We start from the raw sequence: 26,871 nt of genomic DNA, 5'->3' as shown, positions 1-26,871 counted from the left end.
CTAAATTCTAGCGAGTACAAGCCGAGTCTATCCAGTCTTTCTTCATATGAAAGTCCTGACATCCCAGGAATCAGTCTTGGTTCTTGGTTTCTTGGTCCTCCAAAACATTCCAAATGGAATTTAAACTGGAGGTGGAGTCTGGTGAACCTTCTCTGTACTCCCTCTATGGCAACAATGTCTTTCCGTTAAACCGTTCTATTTCAATCCCCTGCAGGGTCCAAGCGTGACGTCAGTCACGGGAGCGTCTTCCCGTTGTCATGGTGACAGGTGCTCCCATTCCCATCCCTTCCATCCTCCTGCTGTAGCGCGAGAACTATCCGTTAGGTAGCGCATGCCACCACACGCGCGGCCGCAGCCCGGGCAACGTGACCGTCGATGGCGCCGTCGCTGCTGCTGCTGCTGCTAAACGCAGCCGCTGCGGTAGAATGAGCAAGAGCCGCGACCAGTCAGCGGGTTTGTCATCCAAATCCTGACGCTACCATCGCGGAGAAAACCCTGCCTCGGTCTCCGGGAATAACAGGTTTAGTGAACGACAACCGTTACCTCTCGTTCTCTCTCTCTCAGCCTCATCGCCTGCTGAGCGCGCGCGCGCACACCGTGAGATAATTCCATGCGAACCGGCCGACATGTGGACACCGACCGAGGAGGAGAAATTTGGCGTCGGTAAGTAATTGCATTGATGGCATCTGGTGGGCGGATGTATTTTTTTGTAAAATAATTTTAATACGGGAGTGGAAAGAGAAAAAAAAAAAGAAGCACTTTCTTAATGCCATCTGCCCCCCCTGTTCTCACAAATAAAAACAACCGGGGGCTGACTGCTGCGGGGGCTGCACGGAGAACCCAATAGATATCACTTTATGGCTGCGAACATCTCAGTCACGATTTATTTCAAGGGGGACTTAAATAAAGTCAGATGATTGGAACTCAGCTGCGAGGGGGGGAATGAGGAGGGGGATCTTGGTGCAGTTTCCCCTCGACGATGGGTTTTAATGATTTGCGTTGAGAGCTTTTTATGTAGATAGTTGGTGCAAATGTTTAAAGTCAATAAAAGCCAATTGATGACAAATAATTTTGCAAACGGAACATATTAAAATTCTTTAACTGCAAACTGTTGCGTCCAGTTTATGTAATCGCAATTATTGTTGTGTTTAATGCAGTTTCACACCGTGGGTTTTAATTTCAGCGGCTGAAATTGCAAATATAAATACTGTCTGCCAATGAGCTGTGTTATGTCCGCTCCTCCCGTTGATGATATGAATATGTATGATTTTATTTGGGGGTAGCTGGTCAGAAGCATCATCTTTCGATGGAGGGCGCTGTCATTTAATCGTGATAAAATGCACTTTGCAACACAAACGGAACCTGTTGGGGATTTAAAATGGCAATGGAGGGCATGGAATAAGTGGTGCAGCACAAGCAGGTCAAAAGGGACAGGTTAACAGGTCTTTCAGTCTACGACCATCTGTTCCATATCCTTTCAGCCATTTTAGGAATGGTAGAAACATCATTGGTCCTGTGATTTATTAAGCATTTGAAATGTTAGAGACTGTGAAATCGCAAATGAAGCATACGTCATCTAAATTATTTAAAACCAAAGTGTATAATAACACTTTTGATTATTGCATCTATCGACAAATACATTATGTCAGGATTTAACATTATATGTTAGAATATAGAGCCGCAGGCCGGCACCGTTTATTATTGTAACCGGGGAGGAACAATCGTTTTGTTTACTTACTCCAACTGTCAATCACTAAGTTGGAAAAACCTGAATAACATTTTAGTAACATCTAACGGCTCTAAACGATAAACGAAAAAAAACATCTCGGGATTTGATCGCTCAATCCAATCATATAGTGGAATATGTGTGTCTATATATTTTTGAGCAAATATTTTTGAGCTGCTCTTGCCAATATGTGGTGGAAATTGAAAACGAACCTTTCGACTGTTCTTAACTTTCAAAAGAAGGAAGCTGTTTCTAAATCATCTATATATCTGTGCACACATAAACAAGTACTTACCCTCCATGTGGAGAGATACGTTTTCTTTGTAAATTAATAAAAGATCTTAAATCTAAAATTTCTAATTATAAGATGTGATCTGCCATAATTTTCTGCAAAGTGCTTGAAAAATGTATATTATTTTCAATTGCTACATATTATTATCTTAATATATGCTTTTTTGTTTATTTTGCATGGATTGCATTGTTTTTTCAGTTTTAAATGAAAAATAGAAACAAATAGGAGGCCATTCAGTATCTCATGCATACGCTGTCATCAAATAATATCATGGTTGGTCATCTATAGCAGGCCCACTATCTTGCACAAATCCAAATGCCATGATTCATTTAATAGCTAAGAGTCTATTGATTTCTGCCTTGAATATATTCAGTAACTGAACCTCATTGTAAAGTATTTTTGATCCACAATTTTCCAATTCTTTTATTTCCTAAAGATGTTGCATAGTACTTTGTTTTAAAATGGTTATCATTGATGAATGTATTTTGGAAAATGAGTGTCACTGGTTGGCATTAAAATTAAATCCAACACGGGTTGCTGTTCAGTAATACGAAGCCAGAATGATGTCCAAATTGTGACCTGCTAATTAATTATTTTATCATGTTAACTGAAGTTAATAAATCAGCATAAAATGAAGATCAAAACCGGGTTCGTACTTGTGTAAGTAAGCTGAGCTGTGATTGAGCTTTGTTTAAGAGGAAACTGCAGATGCTGTAAAATCGAAGGTAGACAAAAATGCTGGAGAAATTCAGCGGGTGAGGCAGCATCTATGGAGTGAAGGAAATAGGCGACGTTTTGGGTCGAGACCCTTCTGCAGACCCTTCTCCATAGATGCTGCCTCACCCGCTGAGCTTCTCCAGCATTTTTGTCTACCTCTTCTTCTTCTTGCTTATGGCGTGCACAGCCTAAAGTTGTACGACAACTTGTTCTATTTGATCTTATTTGATTGTGCACACTGGGTTGATTGCATTCATCGAAACAGGGCAGACTACGTGAAGGTTGCAATCTCCCACCCCTGTCTACCTCTGATTGAGCTTTAGTCTTTTATGCTTCTACTAGCCTAAGTCACACAGGAGGCCTGGTCCCCCAACGCAACCCGTTCTCCAATGCAATATTCCACCACTCATGCCTAATCCCCTCCCATCAAATCCACCCCTCCCTGTCCGCCTCTCCCTCTACTCCCCCCTCTATCCCACCTTGCCCATCACCCCGGACCCCTTCTACCCCCCCTCCCAACCCCCCTGCACTCCACTACCCCTCTATCCCTCTCTTCCCCCTCCCTCCCTCTCACTCCCCGCTACCTCGCTCATTCCTCTCTCCCCTCTCCCTCCCCCCCCTCCCCCTCCCTCCCTCATCCCTCTCTCCCCTCTCCCTCCCTCATCCCACCTTTTCCCTCATTCCTCTCACCCCCTCCCTCCCTCATCCCTCTCTCCACCCTCCCTCCCTCATCCCTCTCTCCCCCTCCCTCCCTCATCCCTCTCTCCCTCCCCATCCCTCTCTCCCCTTCCCTCCTTCATCCCTCTCTCCCCCCTCCTCATCCCTCTCTCCCCCTCCCTCCATCATCCCTCACTCCCTCATCCCTCTCTCACCCTCCCTCCCTCATCCATCTCTCCCCTCCCTCCCTCATTCCTCTCTCCCCATCACTCCCTCATCCCTCTCCCCCCTCCCTCACTCCCCCTTCCCTTCCTCATCCGTATTAAGGTTTAGAGTTTATGTGTGACCCATGATATTCAATTATATGAATCCCGTACACAAATATCAAAAGCTCTCTGTAGTTCTGAAGGTCGTTGGACAGATTTAGATAAGGAAGATTATCCAGCATATTTATTCAGATATTTTAATTTTTTTATTTTATTAGAAGCAATGTACATACATCTTAATCATAATATGCAACATATTACATTTCTTGTACAACTTCTTTTTTTTTTAAAACTTTAATCTATAATAGAAAAAGAGAAAAGAAGAAAAGAGTGAGGATAGTAGTGGAGTGTAGTCCGCAGTAGTTGTCATATATAGATCTTCACAAGCACCATTTTTTTCATTATATTATTTCCAGATAAGTATTTCTACTATATGACCAACAAATCCATCCATCGTTTGGTTATTTGTATGAGAAAGCTTTCCTGATGTAGTTAATGCCATTTGAATAATTTCTAGCTAGTAACATCAAAGTAACATTTCTGGTAAGTAATACTAAAGCTGTTAGATGGAGTGTCTGATGGTTTAGTTTATTGGGAATTTCTTTACTTTCCAGCATGTGAGACATGGACTTAACTGGCAACACTGGCATTCTTTGTTCATCTTTCCATGCCTCTGAACAGAGAAGGCAGATAAAAGTCAATCGCATTGCAGGGTGTGGATAACTTCTGTCCCTGTAGGACATATAGTAAACTAGATGGGCTTTTACCATGACTCCTGGTTACTGAGATTAGCATTTTGTTTCATTAAGTTCAGATTTATGTAATCAGCTGTATTTACATTTCCCTGCTGCCATGATGGAATTTGAATTCATAACTCTTCCGCCAGTTTAGTTACTACAGCATCTATAAATACAATGACAAGGCAAAGAGCTATTTCTTTAGTGAGGAGAATTAATGAACATGTGTGCTTTGAAGCTTTATTAAAGTAACATTTACATTATTCACATTAGGGTGAAGATATGACTTTTATCAAATTTCTTATATTGCCTGGTATTATCAGGCTACATAAAATTGTTTGGATTTTGCAATAAGTTAGATGGAATTTGAGACCAATGAAATGTAAAGATAATTTCAGGGAGTTCATGCAATATTGGTCATTTATACATAATTCTAGTTTTCAATGATTGATGGAAAGTGAAATAGCCTATGGTTTATGATAATTGCATGATACTAAGGTCGGCATGTTTGCCTTTTTAACGTTACAGGATATAAAGATAACTTAGGGCGGCACAGTGGCAGTGGTAGAGTTCCTGCCTTACAGTGCTTACAGCGCCAGAGACCCGGGTTGGATCCCAACTACGGGTACTGTATGTAAGGAGTTTGTACATTCTCCCCGTGACCGCGTGGGTTTTCTCTGACATCTTCAGTTTCCTCCCATACTCCAAAGACATACAGGTTTGTAGGTTAATTGGCTTGGTCTAAATGTAAAATTTGTCACCCCGTGTGTGTAGGATAGTGTTAATGTGCAGGGATTGCTGGTGCGGACTCGGTGGGCAAAAGCACCTGTTTCGTGCTGTATCACAAAAACTAAAACTAAACTGGAGGATAAGCAATAGTTAATTAATAGTTAATAGTCAGTCTAAAGAAGGGTTTCGGCCTGAAACGTTGCCTATTTCCTTCGCTCCATAGATGCTGCTGCACCCGCTGAGTTACTCCAGCATTTTTGTGAACCTGGGATTTTCCAGCATCTGCAGTTCCTTCTTAAAAGCAATAGTTAATTGTTGTTTAAAGGATGTTTTTCAATTTAAAAGCTCTTGTAAAGTTTGTCATGAAGCATAGACTGGCCCAACCCTTGGCCCAACTCGTCCATCCTGACTAAGATGCCCCATCTAAACTGGTTCCATTTGCCTGTGTTTGCCCATATTTTGCTAAACTTTTACTATCAATATATCTGTCCAAATGTCTTTTAAATGTGGTTATTGCACCTGCTTCAATTACCTCCACTGGCAGTGTATTCCATATACCCACAAATCCAATTAATATTTGCAAGTTCCTGTCCAATTCTATCAAAGTTGGCCTTGCCTCATATTAGAACTTTAACCTGTGGACCAGCCCTGTCCTTATCCATAACTGTTTTAAAGCTAATTGAACTTTGTGGTCATTGTTCCCAAAAGGCTTGTCCTCAGGCACTTTGGTCACTTGCCCTGCCCAATTCCTTAAGAGATGGTCATGTTTTGTCCCCTTCCATGTTCTGCCCTCAACATATTGCATGAGGAAACTTTCTAGAGCACACTTGACAAATTCTACCCCATCTTTGACATTGGTACAATTGCAGTTCCAGTCTATATTGTGAATGTTAAAATCCCCTACCATGACATTACTTATAGGCTTGTAACTCTCCAATCCCCTGGCATATTTGTTCCTCTAATTCCTTTTGACATTTTTTGGGTGGGGGGCTACAGTACAATCCTAATAAGGTGATCATCCCTTTTTTAAATTTCTCAGAATGCTGTAGAACTGTGAAATAGTCAAGGGCAGAAAATACTTGTTGGAGTTGTGTACAGACCACCAAACAGCAGTAGTGAGGTTGGGGACAGCATCAAACAGGAAATTATGGATGCGTGTAGCAAAGGTACAGCAGTTATCATGGGTGACTTTATTCTACATATAGATTGGGCTAACCAAATTGATAACAACGCTGAGGGGGAGGATTTCCTGGAGTGTATACGGGATGATTTTCTAAGCCAATATGTAGCGGAACCAACTAGAGGTCAGGCCATCTTACACTGGGTATTGTATAATGAGGAAAGATTAGTTAGCAATCTTGTTGTGCAAAGCCCCTTGTGCCACAGTGACCATAATATGGTGGAATTCTGCATTTAGATGGAGAGTGACACAGTTAATTCAGAGACGAGGGTCCTGAACTTAAAGAAAGGTGACTTTGATGGTATGAGACGGGAATTGGTTAGGATAGACTGGTAAATGATACTAAAAAAGGGTTGACGGTGGATATGCAATGGCAAAGATTTAACTATCGCATGGATGAATTATAACAATTGTTCATCCCTGACTGGTGTAAAACGGGGAAGGCGACTCAACCGTGTCTAACGAGGGAAATTAGGGATAATGTTAAATCCAAGGAAGAGGCATATAAATTGGCCAGAGGAAGCTGCAAACTGGAGGACTGGGAGAAATTTAGAATTCAACAGAGTAGGACAAGGGTTAATTAAGGGGGGAAAATAGAGCATGAAAGAAAGCTTGGGGGGTTATGAGGAAGATGCTTGAGTCGATTATTAAAGATATAATATCAGCGCATTTGGAAAGCATTGACAGCACCAGTCAAAGTCAGCATAGATTTATGAGGGGGAAATCATGCTTGACTAATCTTCTGGAATTTTTTGAGGTTGTAACAAGTAGAATGGATAAGGGAGAGCCAGTGGATGTGGTATATCTGGCTTTCAAAAAGCCTTTGACAAGGTCCCACACAAGAGATTAGTGTGCAAAATTAGAGCACATGGTATTGGGGGTACGATATTGACATGGATAGAGAACTGGTTGGCAGACAGGAAGCAAAGAGTAGAAATTAACGGGCCCTTTTCAAAATGGCAGAGGGTGACTAGTGGGGTGCCGCAAGCCTCAGTGCTGGGACCCCAGTTATTTACAATATTAACGATTTCGACAAGGGAATTAAATGTTACATCTCCAAGTTTGCAGATGACATAAAGCTAGGTGGCATTTTGAGCTGCGAAGAGGATGCTATGAGGCTGCAGAGTGACTTGGATAGGTTGGGTGAGTGAGCAGATGCATGGCAGATGCAGTACAATGTGGATAAATGTTATACACTTTGGTAGCAAGTACCAGAAGGCAGGTTATTATCTGAATGGTGTCAGATTAGTAAAATGGGAGGTGCAACAAGACCTGGGTGTCCTTGTACATCAGTCACCGAAAGTAAGCATGCAGGTACAGCAGGCAGTGAAGAAAGCTAATGGCATGTTGTGCGGCGGCGCGACTCACTGTTGCAGCGGCCCCTTCAGCCTGTCTGTCTTTTTTTTTTTTTGTCTAGTTAAATAGTTGTTCGTGTTTTTTAATACTGTTTTTAACTGTGTTTATGTGGGGGGGCGGGGGGGGGAGGGGGAAACTTAAAAAATTCTCTTTCCTGCACGGGAGACCCGACCTTTTTCCTGTTGGGTCTCCGTTGTCGTTGGGGCCTAGCACCGTGGAGCGGCCTCCAGCCGGAACGACCTGGGGGCTCCAGTCGCGGAGCCTGTGGAGCTGCGGACTACTCACCATCGTGGGGTTGGCCGGCCTCGGAGCATGGGGAGCGGTGGTGGCTCGGTGCTGCGGCCCGACCCCGGAGCTCGGAAGCTCCAGCTGCAGCCGTAGGTCCGGTGGACTGGAACATCGGGAGCTCGCGGGTCCAGGTGAGAGACCGCTTTCCAGAGCTCCCGCAACGCGACTTCTCCAGCCCGTGTCGCGGGGTTGGAACGACCCGGAGCGGGGCCGTACATCGCCCGGCGTGGCTTTAATGGCCACGGGACATTCGAACACCTGCCGGGGGCTCCAACTGTGTGACTTTGGGCCGGGAGCGGGGCCGTACATCGCCCGGCGCGTCCTAAAATGGCCGTAGAACTTACCATCGCCCGCCTGGGGCTTCAACATCGGGAGAAAAATGGTACAGGGGAGAGAAAAGATTTTGCCTTCCATCACAGTGAGGAGGAGATTCACTGTGATGGATGTTTGTGTAAATTGAATTGTGTGTGTGTCTTGTAGGAATTGTCTCTGTTTGTATGGCTGTGGAAACTAAGTTTCGTTTGAGCCTCACTGAGGTTCAAATGACATGTCATAAAATATTCTATCCTATATTCTAATATTCTATTCTATGTTGGTCTTCATTGCAAGAGGATTTCAGTTTTGGAGCAAGGAAGTCCTATTACAGTTGTACAGGGCCCTGGTGAGACCACACATGGAGTATTGTGTGCAGTTTTGGTCTCCTAATTTGAGGAAGGACATTCTTGCTATTGAGGGAGTGCAGCGTAGGTCCACCAGGTTAATTCCTGGGATGGCGGGACTGACATATGATGAAAGAATGGGTCGACTGGGCTTGTATTCACTGGAATTCGGAAGGATGAGAGGGGATGTTATAAAAAACATATAACATTCTTAAGGGATTGGACAGGCTAGATGCAGGAAAATTTTCCTGATGTTGGGGGAGTCCAGAACCAAGGGTCACAGTTTAAGAATAAGGGGTAGGCCATTTAGGACTGAGATGAGGAAACACTTTTTCACCCAGAGAGTTGTGAATCTGTGGAATTCTCTGCTATAGAGCCAGTGGAGGCCAATTCACTGGATGTTTTCAAGAGAGAGTTAGATTTAGTTCCTTGGGCTAATGGAATCAAGGGATATGGGGAGAAAGCAGGAACAGGGTACTGATTCTGGATGATCAGCCATGATCATATTGAACGGCAGTGATAGCTCAAAGGGCCGAATGGCCTACTCTTGCACCTACTTTCTATGTCTCTATGTCATCTCAGATTACTACCGTGATGTTCTACTTAATCAATAAAGAAAATCCCCCTCATCTTTTACCCTTACCTGCAGCACCTGCACCCATTAAAATTAAACTACCAGTCCAGTCCCTCCGAGCCATGTTTCAGTAATGGCTATAACGTCTCAGTTGCATGTACCTATCCAAACCCTATGATCATCTGCTAATCAGGGTAATTGGGAGGGAAGAGATAAACAATGCAATGTATGAGTGCATCTGTTTCTCTTTTTACATAATTTGGGATTTTGAAGTATGACCTGAAATGTTTATGTTGCCAAAACTAGTGCCATAAAGAGTAATTAGACTAATACAGAACCCTACTATTGTGAAAGACCCCTGGAATAATTTACTATTAATTTTGGATTAGAATACTAAAATCTTTTGGTCTTAGTTGATTGTCAATATAAGCCTTTGAATATTTGGTATTTGAAACTAAAAGCCTTCACAATGCAAGCATGTTTCATTCAAACTTTTCCACATTGTTTAACTGGGATATCTATCTGGAGGTCATTTACAAAAAGAGCCACTTCTCTTTTTCATGCGTTTGAAAGATTATTTGCGCACATTGCAATATTTGATGGCACTTCTATGACCTGTAGATGCTGATTTGTGTCTTTGTATGGTTGGTGTGCACTTTCTTGTTTTAAGATTAAGATCCAAATTAAGATTATACATAAGTATATGCAGTTCCTAAGTTCTTTTGTATGTAGACCTTTCATGTCAATTGCTTAAGTATACATGCAACAAAAATGCTCAAGTACATGTACAGTTGTGGAAAAGAATGGCCAATTTTCCACTGTCTGTCAGAAAATATGAAACTACTAGTACGTCATATTTGTTGCATTTGTGCTCGTGTTGAGGTCCCTGTAAAAGGATCTCTGTAATAATTAAAAATAATATAAGCACATTAAACATGATGATAAGCTTTATGTCCTTTAGGGAAGCAATCATCATTGTATATTAATGTTTATTGAACAGTATGTTTTAATGTTTCTCGGTATGTTTTTATGTGGGGGGTGAGGGGGGGGGGGAGGGAATAGGGGGAAACTGTTTTCAGTCACTTACCTTGATGGAGATGTGATCTTTCTCCATGTCACGTCTCCGTCCCCTCCCCGCGGCCTAAAAACTCGACTGGTGTGGCCTTTCCTGGAGCCTGGAGCTTCAAGCTGCAACCGCGGCGTGGACATACCATCGTGCAGTGGGCGATCCTTTACTGAGGATCGCTGTGGAAGTGCCCCGACCGTGGAGCTTGTGGACTTTTAACACCGTGAAGCTGTGGTCTCCGGTAAGAAAAGGCCAACTCGGGAGCTCCATGTCGCGGAGTGTTCCCGTTCTTTCCCGACGCCGGAGTCTCCATCGTCCCGACGAGAGGGCCGTCAGCAGAGGCAGTGCTGAGGGTTCAAGGCCCTGACCACCAAGGACGAACAAAGGAGAAAGATGGCGGAACTTTACTGCCTTCCATCACAGTGAGGAATGTTGATTCCACTGGTGGATGTTTATGTTAAAACTATTGTGTATTGTGGTCTTTTTTTACTTTTATGGTAACTCAAATATCACTGTACCTTAATTGATGCTTGTGATAATAAATGTGAACGAACTTGATCTATCATTTATCATGTATCATTGTTTATGGTTATCCTAAATTTAAAGAATCTATGCTGCTTCATTTGTGGTGGCCAAATTGAAAGTATATTTTCTTGCCTGTGGTGAAAGATAAAGTTTCTCTTGCTATCTCATTTGCAAAATCTTGCAATTTTCAGATTACATGTTGTGTTTATGTATGTTTGGGTGACTGAGTTTTAAAAATAGTGCAGTGAAACTCTTTGAGACATCACAAAAACATGAGAAATTGCCACACAAATGCTGTATTGCTCTCCAAATTCGGATTTTAAGAGAAATAAGTTCAAGGTAATAACTTTACCTCTGATAAATCTATGCACACTAGCTTGGGGTATGATTACTGGAAAGTAGCGACATGACATTTCATTCCAGGTATCCAACTTAATTTTCAAGATTAAATCTATTAGAGCGGTGTGATCCCATTAATTAACCCCCATGATTATGATACCCAGAATCCATCATTGTTGCTCATTTATCTGTTTAGGAATCAATGTCCTCAAATCTAAACTTTTTAAAATGAACACTCCCCTTCATCCTCTGCCCATTAAAGCTAATTTGTTTTATCACATTCTCGATTTTAATGAGATATCTTCAATCTAAAGCATGAACTGTTTCTCTTTTCACAATGCTTCCTGGTCTGCTTGGTGTTATCTGTATTTTCCCCCTCTAATTTGCATTTTCATTTATTTTCCCGTAAATTGCTTGATCTTCATCAAACAAGGGAACCACATTGTCATATAAGTCAATAAAGTCAATAAAGGTCCTCTACACTGCAGTCAGTATTGCTTATTTAAATACTTTCTTCGAAGATGTTGACAATGTGACAATATTTTTCATCTTCAAGCAAAAGTGTTGGGTTGTGAACTGTAAACAGGCACCAGAGACAGTGTATGATTTAAACACATATTTTATCAGCACTGAAACTTAACAGCGTTAAGTACGATGGGTTGTCAGTACATCCTAGCTGCTCAGACTGGCGGTGCCGGAAACCAGTGTTAGTATAAGTGTTATAGTGGGGTGGAGTTAGTGATGCTGGCTTATGTGTGATTGGTTCACATGCATCATCAATCTACATCCTTCCCCCTAAAGATTAAGTGTGGAAAGGGCACCCATACCATGGAGTTAAACATACTCGCCATATCTGTCTGGTGGTCTACTAACACGGCCCGAGCGCGTGCGAACCCAACCCTCCCCTCCCTCTCTTGAACGATGAGACGGAGAGCCTGGAGGCGAGAATGGCGTGGGAGAGGCTTGTGGTGACCGAAAGGGGAAACATGCAGTGGGTGAGGCCCCGTGGTTAGTGGAGACCGAGGGACGTGGAGGGGTGCAAGACATGTGGGGACGGGTGGGAGATATAGCAAAAGGCTAAGTTACGATGGGTTGTCAGTACATCCTAGCTGCTCAGACTGGCGGTGCCGGAAACCAGTGTTAGTATAAGTGTTATAGTGGGGTGGAGTTAGTGATGCTGACTGATGTGTGATTGGTTCACATGTATCATCAATCTACATGAACCATGTTGAAATTATTAGTATTTTTACCAGATAATCTTGGGATAATATCTCTGCAATCTGCTTTGTTACTATTCAGCAATTAGCAAATCCCATTCAGGCAGAACATGGAATTGCAATAGGTAATTACTAAATGCAACCTCTCGGTTAGACAAAAAAAAGGGCAGCTTACAACCCAGCAGTATGAATAATCAAAGGTGCAACATCAGCTGCTCTCCAATTCTCCGGGGAACTCACCTATGGCTAGTTGGAATTTAAAGATCTTTGTCAAAATCCCTGCAATTTCCTCTCTTTCCTTTCTCATTAACCTTGGGCACTTTGGGCCCTCTGGATATATCCACCTTAATGCTTTTTCAAGGACCCAACACTACCTCTTCCTTGATCTCAAACCTAGCAAATTTGTATCCCCACACTGATCTCACTAGCTTCCATGCCCTTCTTGGTGAATACAGAGGTAATGTACTCGTCTAGTACTTCACCTACATCACCTGACTCCAAACATAAATTCCCTCCTTTATACCTGAGTAGTCCTACTTTCTCCTTAGTTACCCTCTTGTTTTTAATGTACACTAGACCAAGTGCAGACCCGTTGGGTCTGTTCCCCCAACGTGCGGTTGCGGGGGGCGGGGCGACGTGGCGTCACACACACTAACTACCACCCCGCACACACGCTAACTACCTCCCTTGATATATTAATATTATTAATTTGCTCCTTTTACAACTCCGCCGCACAATTAAAGCATGGAATAGTCTTCAGCCTACTATAGGTACCCAACCAGAAGCAATTAAATTTAAGGTAGCTCTTTTTCCCGCCAAGAACTCTTTTTTGTTTAAGTCCAAGTCAAGAGAGTTTTATTGTCATGTGTCCCAGATAGGACAATGAAATTCTTGCTTGCTGCAGCACAACAGAATATGTAAACATAATATAGAACAGGAGATAAAAGTTCACTGTGTCTATATACCATAGACCATATATATATACACAATAAATAAACAGATAAAATGCAATAGGCTGTTATTTTTTATAGTTTGGTGGTGGTGTTTAAATTCTGTTTCGAATATTTTTGGAGGAAACCAAGAAGCAAGAGTTACTCCAGGGAGTTACTCCAGCTCCAGCGATTGATTCTGCGTTGGTTTTCAGCGGTCGCAGCGAGTGGACAGCAGATCTCCCACCATGCAAAGGGAGGGAGAAAGTGGCCGACGCTGACCAGTTGCAGTGGCAGTGCACATGTGCAGGATGGCACATGTGCACAACCACGGCCGATTGGATCTTTGGTGCTGGCCGTGGGTGTGCGCATGTGTAAGGCGGCCGGCTGTGCCGGCAGACAAGGAGCGGACGGTGACACAGACACGGATAGAGGGCGGAGACGGAGAGTGACAGAGAGAGAGAGAAAGATAGAGAGGGGGCCCGCCCAGAATTAAACGATAGGTGTCCCGGGTGCTTGCCAAGCCGGGCAAAATGGCATGGCTTTTAGGTTGCCTGGCGGGACTGTGGGTTGGCATTGGCAACCGGGCAACCGCTAATTTCGAGCCCTGTACACAAGGACCATGTACATTGTAGAAATGCTAGCAAAAGAGTGTTCCACAAGCTGCCTTCAGTTCACGTTGAAAAAATAATGTAATCATTAATCATTGTTGCCACATAGAGTGTGGCCAAAATATCTGTAATGCAGCCCTGGGCATAATGCTGTGAAATATGGCAGATGTCTGTGACAGAGATGACAAAGTTTAAGAGTAACTGAGACATCTTTGGTATTGGTTTATTATTGTCACATGTACCAAGATATTGTGAAAAACATGGAGATAGAGAATAAGTGTCATTTATAGGAACAAATACATTTTATTCCTTTAAATTTAATAATATTATGGGAGATCATTCATCTATGCGTGTGTCCGTATATTAGGCATTCATAATCTGGAGAAATGTCTTAAAAGTGCAATTCAGTTTATCTTTAATAGTGACTAACCTCAAGGTGGAGATAGAGGTTTTCATTTTTTAATAATTCCAACAAAAAAAGATTAAAATAGATTTTCTGTGTTTTCCTTTTCAATTTATTCCATATTGTTCAATGATATTATCATTGCAGGAATTTGGTTAATAAGAATCTATAATTATAATTCACGAAACAGCCTACATTTTCCTACAGTGCTATTGCTTAAAATGTATTTTATAGATGGTTGTCAAGGAAACAAACACCGATGCAAGATGCAGCTAGGTCACATAACCACAGTTACATTTTCACAAAGCCACAATTACCATTTAATTAACATGGGCATTTATTGCATTAAAAAAAATTTGTCACAACCTGTCAGTTTAACTATAAGAACCCAGTTGGAATATCATTTTATAGTGGGTACCCTTTACATAATTTAAAATTTCTGTAAAATGCATCCATAAAGATCATTAGGATATTCAATTAAATTTACCACCAATTCATAATGCATTTAATTGATCAGAAAATACTTAGAAGTATTTAATTGTTTGGAAGTTTCCTCTGTCCTATATGGCCAATTGGTCTGTCCGTCTGTCTGCCTGTCTACCAGTCTGCCTTTGTTTCTATGCCTGCGTTTCTGTCTGTAACTATGATCACGGAACTACGCCAAAATGGTACACGATAACACTAATTTTTTTTGCACCACCTTACTCATAAATGTCCTGCAGTGGTTTGTATCAAGTTTCATACAGATTGATGTTATATTTTACAAGTTATTGACATTTTTACATTTACAAAACCCCAATTTGAGAAAAATATCTTCCCTGTGCTTACAACTATGATGTCACAATGGGATTGTAGTCCTGCTTGCAACATTGTTGCTATCCAAGTACAATGAGTCATGCTAGCCATAGCAAGTGCACTGTTGGGGGCTATGGGTGAGTGCTGGAATATGGGGGAATGGGTGAGTGGTGGAATATTGCGTTGGGGAACGGGTTGCGTTGGGGGACCAGGCCTCCCGTGGGGTGTATGGGTGAGTGGTCAAATATTGCGTTGGGGGGAACGGGTTGCGTTGGGGGACCAGGCCTCCCGTGTGACAGGGATATTACTAAAACTCTCATTGTGTGTATGTCTCTCTTTCTGTCTGTGTGTGTGTGTGTAATCTGAGGAAAGACATTCTTGCCATAGAGGGAGTACAGAGAAGGTTCACCAGACTGATTCCTGGGATGGCAGGACTTTCATATGAAGAAAGACTGGATAGACTCGGCTTGTACTCGCTAGAATTTAGAAGATTGAGGGGGGATCTTATAGAAACTTACAAAATTCTTAAGGGGTTGGACAGGCTAGATGCAAGCAGATTATTCCCGATGTTGGGGAAGTCCAGAACTAGGGGTCACAGTTTAAGGATAAGGGGGAAGTCTTTTAGGACCGAGATGAGAAAAGCATTTTTCAAACAGAGAGTCTGTGGAATTCTCTGCCACAGAAGGTAGTTGAGGCCAGTTCATTGGCTATATTTAAGAGGGAGTTAGATGTGGCCCTTGTAGCTAAAGGGATCAGGGGGTATGGAGAGAAGGATGATGAGCCATGATCATATTGAATGGCGGTGCAGGCTCGAAGGGCCGAATGGCCTACTCCTGCACCTATTTTCTGTGTGTGTGTGTGTCGCTTGTGTTCCCGGAACTATGCCAAAACAGTACAAGATAGCTCTACAATTTTTGCACCACCTTACTCACAATTGTCTTACATGTATCCAGTTTCGTTCAGATTGATGTCATATTTCATAAGTTTTTCACATTTTCAACTTTACAAAATCCCAATTTAAGAAAATGTCTTCCTTCTGCAGCTATGACTTCACAATAGGATTGTAGCCATCCCAGGACACTGAGTCCTGCCAGCCCCAGCCAGTGCAATTGTGAGCTACAATGTTGCAATCCCTTTTTAAAAAAAATATTCCTGGCAGCAAGGTTTTTTTTTAAAGTTTAATGAGGGAGGGTGCATTTTTTTAAAATATTCCTGGCAGCAAGGATTTTTTTTAAAGTTTAATGAGTGAGGGTGAATAAGGGGCTATGGGTGTGTGCTGGAATATTGCGTTGGGTGAACGGCTTGCGTTGGGGGAACGGGTGAATGGTGCAATATTGTGTTGGGGAACGGGTTGCATTGGTGAGGAAATATTATACAATAAAATTGCTCAAACGATAATTTCTGTGTAAGTGAATCGGAAAAAAAAGAGTAAAAAGGAAAGCATGAAAAGAAAGAAGAAAAATACAAACAAGAGAGAAGGAAAGACCCCTGAACTGCCGAAGAAGTGAGAGACTAAAGAAAAAAAAGACGGAGATATGCCCCACTATCCTTCCCTCCCGCTCACCCATCTCAAGCATCGGTTTTAAATTTGTGTTCGACCATTCTATTGTTGAAGAAATTCAGTGAAAGGAGACCATGTTTTGAAGAATTGGTCTGATTTATCAGCCAAAACAAGCCTTATTTGTTTTAAATGTAGTGCCTCGGTCATTTCTGTGATCCACATCTTCATTGTGGGAACTGTTATCTTTTTCCAGAATTTGAGTGTACGTTTTTTCGCGATTATTAAGCCGTAGTCAAGGAAATGTCTTTGGAATGTCGTTAACTTAGAGCAGCCCTCTGACATTCCTAAAATTATTAATTTTGCATCCAATTGAATTTTAAGTGTTTTAGAGATGATATCGAATATTCCCATCCAGAAGTTTTGTGTTTTTATACAGGATGCAAAAGAATGGGTTAAGGTAGCTTCTTGGAAGTGACATTTATCACATAGGGGAGACAGTTGGAAAAATCTTATTCAATTTGGTCTTTGAATAGTATAACCTATGCAATATTTTGAATTGTATCAGGCAATGCCTGACATTTAAAGAACAGTAATGTATGTATAATAGGCTTTCCTACCATATATCTTTTGAAATGGGTAAACCCAACTCGTCTTCCCATGCTCGCCTATAAATCTCAGAAGGTGAGGTATCAATATTTAAGAGCGTATTATAAATGTAAGATATCAACTTGCCTGTATCGGCATGTCTATTCAAACAATCGTCTAACATATCTGGACCCATAAAATCTTGTGTGTATGTTTTCATATAGTCTCAGATTTGAAAGTATCTAAAAAGATTGTTTGCGTTCAAGTGGTATTTCCCATGTAGTTCTTGAAAAGAAGCGAGAGTCCCCTTCTTATAGAGGTCTCCCAGAGTATTAATGCCCAGGTTTTACCATTGAACAAACACCATATCTAAAGTATACGGTTTAAACGAGGGATTGTTTGCAATAGGCAGAAAGAGACAAGTTTCTCTGTTTAAGACTTAATTTCAACTGTTTCCAGATACATAGAGTGCTGTGTATTATCGGATTTTGCTCATACATTGACTTATTCAAATGTATTGGAGATAGGAGAATCAAACCTATATTAAAAGGCAAACAATCTTCCCTCTCCATTTTTAACCAATTTACCTGTTGACATGTATCATCCAACCAAAAGATTATATTTTTAATGTTAGTTGCCCAGTAGTAAAAAAGAAAGTTAGGAAGAGCTAATCCTCCATTTTCTTTGGATTTGCACAAGTGTATTTTGTGTATTCTATGGGTTTTGTAGTCCCAAATAAAATTTGTGATAGTAGAATCAAATTTTTTTTTTTAAGTTTTAGGGAGATATATTGATTGAAATAAATATAGGAGTTGCGGAAGGAAGATAATCTTTATGGCATTTACTCTACCTATAAGGGAGATAGGAAGTGTTTTCCAAAATTGAATATAGGCATATAATTTAGTAATTAATGGTGGAAAGTTTGTTTTAAATAAAGAGGAGTGTTTTCTGGTCACGTAAATTCCGAGATATCTAAACTTTTCAGTAACAATTCTGAAAGGAAATTTTTGGAGAAGGGTCCTAAGCTTTTATTGGCATAATTTCACTTTTATTCCAATTTATTCTATAACCTGAAAAAGCACCAAATTGTTCTATAATGTTTAGTACATTTGGGATACTAACTTGGGAATTAGTAATGTATAAAAGTACATCATCTGCATATAGCGAAATCTTATTGGTGGTATATTTAGTATTATATCAGTGAATGCCCGAATGTGACCCAATACTCTCAGCAAGAGGTTCTAAGGCGAAAGCAAATACCCCTGGATAAGTGAAATTTAGGTGAAAGCATTTGATTTGTTAGTATTCTGGCTGTCGGATTAGTTTATAATAGCTTCACCCATGAAATGAAATTTTCTCCTAATTGGAATTTTCCCAACACTGTGAAAAGATAAGCCCATTCCACTTGGTCGAAAGCTTTTTCTGCATCTAGAGAAATAATTGTTAGATCTTCGTTTGTCGTTCTATGCGAGTATCTTGTATTAAACAGACGTCTCAGATTATAAAACTGGTGTCGATTAGGTATAAACCCAGTTTGGTCTGGATGTATTAGTTTACTAATAACTGAGCTTAATCTGCGAGCCAAAGTCTTAGCTAATATCTTCTGATCTGTATTTAAAAGGACTATTGCCCTATATGATCCAGGCTTCTCAAGGTTTTTATCTTTTTTTGGAATCAATGTAATAGTTGTTTGGGAAGAGTTTGTGGTAAAGTCTGTTCTTTAAATGCTTGAATATAAAGGGCTTGTAATCGTGGGGAAATTAAATCATTAATTTTTTTATAAATTCATTACTAAACCCATCCGGACCAGGCGTTTTTTCCACTTTTCAATGATTTAATAGTCTCTACAATGTCTTTTGTTGTTATCTCTGCTCCTAATTCCTCCAGTTCTGCCTCATTAAGGGATGGGAGATTGCAATTCTCAAGAAAGCTTTTCATCTTTGCAGGATCGGCTGTTGTTTTTGATGAATATAGTGTTTGATAGAATTTTAAGAATCTTTCATTAATATTTTTAGGCAGTGTAAGCAGCTCTCCTTTTTCTGATCTAATTTTTTGAATAGTATGATCCTTCTCTACTTTATGGAGTTGACGTGCCAGTAGTTTATGTGGTTTGTCATCAAATTCAATTTTTTTTTGCTTAGTATAGTGAAATACCCTAATATTTTTTGCAGAAAGGATCTGGTTTAATTTAAATTTTAATACGGCTATCTTTTTATATTTTGCAATGGTTGGGTCATTCGCGTTTTATGAGTAGCTGTTTAATCTGTTTTTCTAATTCCAATTGTTCAGTCATATTTTTCTTGTTTTGAAAGGCTTGGCATAGCAATGTTACAAAATTTGGATATTTTAAAAATCAAGTCTTTAATTTATCCCATCAGATAAAGCATAAAAAGAAGTTTAATTTGACACCTAGTTCACTTTCATATCTTCAGTATTAAAAAGGTTATGGCCATTTTCATACTCGGAAATTGGCATCTTGTTCCCTATTGCTTTTTCATTGACTTAACACAAAAGCTGTGATCGAAAACATTTCAAAGCCCATAACCTTCTTAAAATTTAAGAGAACTGAAATAAAATTTCAGTTATTAAAGATTGAAGCATTCTGAAACAAATATGAAACAATCTTACTTTGATGACTTGAAATAGTAAGATTAAACGAGAACTTACCAGTTTGAAGTTTGATCTTTATTTTATGAGGAGGAACGTTGAGGGAATACGTGAAGAACCCCGCCTACGGCGCATGCGTGTCATTCTTCAAAGCAGCGGTGTGAGGTCACAGATAGAAAATAATGACCTAAGATAGTAAGATTATTAAAGAGATACCAGTTTAAGATATGACCATATAAGGGTGGGAGCGGAGGGCACGTATTCCCTCAACGTTCCTCCTCATAAAATAAAGATCAAACTTCAAACTGGTAAGTTCTCGTTTAATCTTACTATTTTACTTCGGAGTCACGTGAGTGACTTCGTGAAGACTTCAAAGCTCTGTGACCTCATGCCGTGGAACGAGTCCAATCTTCACAACTGCCTTGGTAGTTTGGGAGAAATTGTTACTGGTATTTAAAAAAAAAAAAAAAAAATACAATGATACCAACATTTTTAAGCAAAAATTGTAAATAATATTTATTAAATCAATTTATAAACCTTATAAGCTTCAGGTGTAAATTAAATAGAACTCAAAATTTTGCCCGAAAACGTTTCTTCTTTTCTAACTGGTTTGTTGTAATATGTGCGAAACGTTTTCTCTGATGACCATCCTGCAGTTCTGAGGATATTGTCCATCGGTACCTCCAGGCGATTAGCTGCTGATGTAGATGCAGCCCTGGTGGAGTGAGATTTGAATACATTAGTGTCCACTCCTGCCTGAACTAAGCAATATCTCAGCCACCGTGAAATGGTCTGAGTCGAGACTTTATGGTATGGCTTCTTATGGCTAATTAAAAGAGCCTTTTCATTGCCTCTGATAGCCTTCGTTCTGTCCATATATAACATGATGTGTTTTACTACACAGAGACGTTCATCCTGTGGATAGGCTATGAACTCTATCACCTGACCCGCTGATCCTGGTCTATTTTGCTTAATAAGGCCCTGGATCACGAAAATCAGCCTTCCTGTCGCCTCCGTCAAGTTATCCAATCTTAACTTCTGTAATGACTGGACCCTTTGCGCTGTGACCAGCGCCATAAGCATAACCATTTTCATAGTTAGATAGTTTAGCGGTAATGCCGTAGCCGGTGACCAATTCCGTAACATTTTTAGGACTACGCTCACATCCCAGATTTGGCTATATCTAGCCCTTGGTGGGTTAGTGTTAAAGATGCCTCGTAGCAGTTTTATTACTAGAGGATGTGAGCCGACACCCTGTCTTTCTGTGCCTTCCCATAAATAACTGGACAAGGCACTCCTAGCACTATTGACCGTGCTGTAACTGAGTCCTTCAAAGTGCAGGCTTGTGAGGAATTCTAGGACAGCTGGAATATCCACCTTTCTGTGGTCTAGATTGTTGTCCAGGCAGTATTTAGTCCATTTCTTGACATGACATAAATATTGTTTTTGAGTGGAAAGTCTCTGTGCTGCTGTGATCATGTCCACAGTTCTATCAGATAAACCCATATGCCGAAATGGTTCCTTCAGAGTCTACAAACCAATAAATTTAGATAATTATGGCAAGGATGGCTGTCCCCAGTCACCGGATGCACCAGCAACTGAGGACTATGTTTTAAAGTAATATATGGTGTAAGCACCAAATCCTGCAGCACCGAGAACCATGGTTGGGTAGGCCAATCAGGTACTATGAGAATCCCAGATGCCGAGTCTAGCTGAATTTTCCGTAGTACCCGATTGATGAGGCAGAAAGGAGGAAATGCATAAATGAACCATTTCCCCCAGTGCAAAGAGAATGCATCTGTAGCTTCTGCCTCAGGATCTGGTTCCCATGATATATACCTAGGTAACTGATGATTTAACCTGGATGCAAAAAGATCAATATCCGGCCTTCCGTACTTTGCTGTGATATCAGCAAATATCTTTCTGTCTAACATCCATTCCGTATTTTCATTAAATTTTCGTGACCTGGCGTCTGCCACTGAATTAAGTATCCCTGGTAGATACGTAGCCGATAACCAAATATTCCTTTGGATACACCATTCCCAAATATGGTTTGCCAATTCATCACAGGATATTGATATATTTCCACCCATATGATTTATATATGCCACCCCCGTGGTATTGTCTATCTGCAATCTAACATGCTGGTTAATCATTCCCGAGCAATAAGATTTTAAACCATAAAAAGCACTCAACATTTCTAAGTAATTTATACCCTTTGTGGTAAGTAGGTTAGTTTCCTGTATATTCCATCTCCCTCCAGAGCTCAAGATGGTATCCGTTGCTCCCCAACCCAGTGCACTGGCATCTGTTTGTAATACCACAGATGGGTTTGGAATAACTATTGGGTTGGAGCTATATATAACATTTTGTTCCCACCATTGTAGTTCTTTTATAGCTCTAATTGTTAGCTCCATAGGCCTATCAAAATGGCCTCTATTAATTTTTAGTGCTCTAATTTTTTCTCTCTGTAAATTTTGGTAATGCAATCGTCCAAATTGAATGGCAGGAAACGTGGCTATAATTTTCCCAATAATCCTGGCTACCCGTCTAATGGATGGTTTAACGGTATTAATAAGCTCTGTGCAATCCTCTTGGAACTCAGTGGCTTTCCCTATAGGTAAAGTCACTAACATATCAAGTGTGTTAATAGTGAACCCCAAGTAATCAATATTAGTTGCAGGTGTTAATCTTGACTTAATTGGATGGATAATGAATCCCAGCTGTTCCATCAATTTTCTTGTGGCAACCACTGCTCTACTAGCCAATTCATAAGTTTTCCCCACAATCAAGATATCATCCAAATATGCCATCACTCTATAGTTTTGTTGTCTAAGAAATGCCAAAGCTGGTTTAAGAATTTTTGTGAATAATCTAGGGGCTGACGTTAGCCCGTTTGGTAGCGCCTTGTATTGCCAAAGCTGACCCATCCAATTAAATTTCAAAAACCGTCTGTGTTCTTCTCTGATGGGTACCGTATAGTAAGCATCTTGCAGATCAATACTTGCCATAAAGTAGCCTGCCGACACTAGCTCTGTAGCAGTACTAAAAGTATCCATTTTAAAATGAGCATATTGTACAAACTTATTAAGTGTTGATAAATCAATAATTATCCGGCAACCCCCATCTTTCTTATGTCTAATGAATATATTTGAGACAAATTCCTGTTGTTCATGTTTGGTTTTTTCAATTACTCCTTTCGTGAACAACCTTTGTATTTCAATTTTTGCTTTAGCTCTGTCTAATTTGGTAAGCATATAAGTTCTGTCCGGTGTATGTTGTACTGGAGGTTCTTGTATGTGTATAAACTCTATAAGATATCCCTTAATACTGCTAAGGATATACCTATCCACAGTTAACTTACACCATGCTTCCAAATGAAATTGCAACCTCCCTCCAAGTTCTGTGCTCCTTATTAATTTTTGAGGCACAGACCCACCTACCTCCATGGTTATCGGTGGTGTTACTTTCTTGGTCTTAACCGAGGTTGCGGAGGGCCTTGAGGTTGAAAGTGGGGTAAATGTTGAAGTGGAGGCTTCCGCATTTTCCATTGTGGGCGTCCCGGGCCAACCCCTAAAAAAGGACGCTGTTGCTGGTTTCCTCTGGCCTCTCTCCAATTTTTCGTACTATACATACTAGTACTTGCTTTTTTAGTCGTCCCATAAGGATGATACCGTTTTCCGACATATCCTTTGGTCGCTTTTATTAGGCCCAACGTTTTGGCCTCTTCCTCCAAATCTTTGACCTGTTTTGATAGGTCACCCCCAAACAACAAATTTTGAGGTTTTATGGCTTTCTGTTTGCACAGGATTGCAAATTTTGGGTCTAACGTTGGCTGAATAGCCCCTTTCCTGATGTTGTTCAGTTCAAATTGAACATTGCAAAACAGTGCTAAAGCGTCTTTCATGTCATTGGACATATCCACATTTTCCAGCCTACGGGCCAAAGCTGTTATACCCGCCGAGAGTCCTTTACTAGCATTCTGTATTTTTATATCCAGACTCCGAATATCCTGCCCCACGTGTCTCCAAATGCTTCGGTTCACCTTGGGTACATTCAGAGCCGCACAATTTCGCGGAGGTAAATGTCTTGCCCATACCTCAGCTAAGGTATCAGTTTTGAGGTGATGGGTCGTCATATAATCAATGCTGGCCGCCATCCTGGCCTCTAGGTCTTTTCCAGTTTCTTCTTGCTGGAAATATGTGTGCACCATGTCCAGCAACTGTGTTCCCTCATCCTCCATATGGGAACGTGGCTCTGACTCTTGTTCAGAGTCCGAGTCAGGCAGCCCTTGAACACCCTCTTCAGATGAGGATGATATGTCCAGCAGCCTTTTCTGGCCATGCTCTGAGGGACTTACACCTGTATGTGTGCGGCTTTTATCCATTTTCTGGAGCCTGACACTATGGAGATGTTCCTCCCACAACCGCTCCAGCCGACTTTCGTGCTCTCCCGCACTAGTCGCTCGCGGGTGTTTCTTTTTAGCCCACCGCTCCTGCCGACTTTCGTGCCCTCGGGCACTAGTCGCACGCGGTTTAAATCGCAACTCGTCGCCATGCCTACCGGCTCTGGTTGCTCCCGGCCGCTGCAAACGCCGTTTTTTCGCCGTCCCGGTACTCCTCCAAACAGATAGATGACGGCCCCACATGCTGCAGCCACTCGTACTGTTTTCCGAGCTCTGCAGATGCGATCGCTGCCGGCTGCTCTATGCCCTGCAGCTGGTCATCATCACTGCTATACAAGTAAGTATTTACCGGCGATTTTTCGGGCTCACTTTCCCAGCGGTTCGTTTTGCGTTTCGCCTTCCCGCCCGGTCTAGAATTAGTTTTTCCCGGCGCGGGGTTTGAATCTGGCACAGCTGGCTCAACGCAAACTGCCTGTGCCGTCGGCTGCTGCTGCGGGTCCCCGGCACCTTTACCGCCGACATCCTGCAGCTTCTTCACAGCCTTTCTGCGTCCTCTATCCATTCCTAAAAAACGGTGAAAATGCAGAATCACTTACCTGCCGTCGACCGGCTTGTTAACTCTCCCGTTCAAGGGGACGTCCTCCCCAGGTCCGACACGTTCAATGCGTGTATGCGATATGACACGCATGCGCCGTAGGCGGGGTTCTTCACGAAGTCACTCACGTGACTCCGAAGTAAAATTAAAGCATATAGTTAGTTAGTTACCTAATTGTAGCTAATTACAAAATTCAATTACTAGATCTAAACATCTATCCATTTCTTAAGAATAGATTAACATTTTTAAATAGCCTAAGTGTCCAAATAACATTCACACAATAATTCACAATATAACATAATTTTTAAATCTCATTGTCTAGGTCAAATGGAAGGAATTTAATGTTTAATACCTGTAAATTAATGGCCATTTAAATCAGCTTGCGAGTGGGATTTTCTGGAACGGGACCATTTGGAACTTTGAGGTTGCGGTGAATTTAGTCCCCCATATCGGCAGAAAATACACTGCCGGTTCTTTGGGGGGAAAAAATCACCGTTTCGCAACTTAAAATGTGAATTAAATACATCTTAAGAAACACTTTTATACATAAAAATAAACTACTTTCTTTTACCTGTCCCCTACATAAAATCCGGCCCCGTTGTCGGCATTGACGGCTTCAGAAGCTGATTTTAAAATCATTCCAGCGATTAACTTGTCGGGCAAATTTTAAAAAAAAACACACAGAACGGCCGTCGGAACGATTCTTTAGCAACATCTTGCACTCCAACAAAATATAATTCAGGACCAGGTCGGAAAAAAAAACGTGTTTTAACCCCCCCCCCCCCCCCCACCCCCCCCCCCCCCCCCCCCCACCCTCAATCGCGCACATGGCCAGTGGCAGAATTGCAGCGCCGCTGAAGGTAAGTATTGTAACATACCTACTTGGCATGCGATAATACAGCCTCTGATATAGGCCTTTAAAGTTTCCCTGCAGAAATACCAGGTGTGTTGTTTGTCTCAAAGAATATTTTCATCTGGAGCTTCAAATAGTCACAACAACTTGCCTCAGTTAGCATTTGTGGATTGAATCTCCAAAACGATTTTTTATTATACATTCCTTCCAATTTAACGGACAAAGGTCCAAAATGATATTATTGTGATATTTTGGGTTATAGGTGAAAGGGATAAGTTTTGCATCTACCAGGAAATAATCAATTTGGGTATACGTTTTGTGAACAGCTGAATAAAAAGAGTATTCTCTTCAGGATGGATTGGCAACCCTCCATACGTCGGTTATGTTTGTATTATTTATATAAGTATTTAAAAGTTCACTCGATTTTCATTTTGAAGTACTTTTCCTTTGACGTGAAGATTTATTTAAGTATTGATCTAATATACAATTTAGGTCTCCTCCAATGATCAGATTCTGCTGGCAGGAGTCTGAGATTATATTAAATATTTTATTAAAGAATTGGGGATTGTCGAAATTCGGAGCATAAATATACACCATAGTCAGTGGAGTTGAATATAGTTCCCCGGATATTCTAATGTACTTGCCTTCCTTATCGGCTGTAGTGGATTTGTGTTTGAATGGTATACCTTTGTGAATTAGGATTGCTGTTCCTCGTGCTTTGGAAGAAAAAGTAGAATGATATAATTGGCCAATCCAGCTACTCTTCAGCCTGTAGTGAGCTCCATTTTTAAGATGTGTCTCCTGTAGAAATATTATATCAGTATTAATAGATTTTAAATGGGCTAGTACTTTGCCCCTTTTAATTGGCTCGTTAACGCCCCTGACATTCCAGCTACAAAATGTAATTCCTCCAATTTTCCTAGCAACATTGTCTTGCATTTTAAAACTTACATGGTTTCCTTTGATTCAGATAATCCAACACATTGTTTTAAATATTTCCTTTAATTGCTGGGTGGGTGAGCCCTATCCTCTTTTCCCCTATCCCCCAGAGATATCTCCAAGAAAAATGTGCATAAATAAAAATAATTAAGATATTTAGTAAAAAAAGTAGAAAGTGAAAAAGAAAAACAACAGAAATTGCAGCATATAGAAATGCTGCTAGTGAATACCACCCAACGGTGGATGGGTTAGTGAAAACATCCGTAGATAATATTAAGTAAGTCCGTTCCTTAAGGAGTTTATAAAAACTAAACAGAACA

The 26,871-nt window shown here is 41.0% G+C and overlaps 1 protein-coding gene across 5 annotated transcripts in view; it reads left to right on the top strand.

Moving 5' to 3' along the window:
- The first annotated feature begins 362 nt into the window (after positions 1-362).
- Positions 363-26,871, top strand: part of dock3 (dedicator of cytokinesis 3) — a 366,678-nt gene continuing 340,169 nt past the window's right edge. For all 5 annotated transcript variants that reach the window (XR_004414644.1, XM_033036842.1, XM_033036845.1 and 2 more), the window contains exon 1: positions 363-663. Coding sequence is in view for 4 of the 5 variants with exons in the window: in XM_033036842.1 (XP_032892733.1) it covers positions 627-663 (37 nt within the window). In the remaining variant the exon portion in view is untranslated. The remainder of the gene's footprint in view (positions 664-26,871) is intronic.

Source organism: Amblyraja radiata, chromosome 18 (genome assembly GCF_010909765.2).
Source record: "Amblyraja radiata isolate CabotCenter1 chromosome 18, sAmbRad1.1.pri, whole genome shotgun sequence".
Taxonomy (NCBI): Eukaryota; Metazoa; Chordata; class Chondrichthyes; order Rajiformes; family Rajidae; genus Amblyraja; species Amblyraja radiata.
The sequence above is the reverse complement of the archived record's forward strand: the minus strand, read 5'-3'. Positions and strand labels throughout refer to the sequence as shown.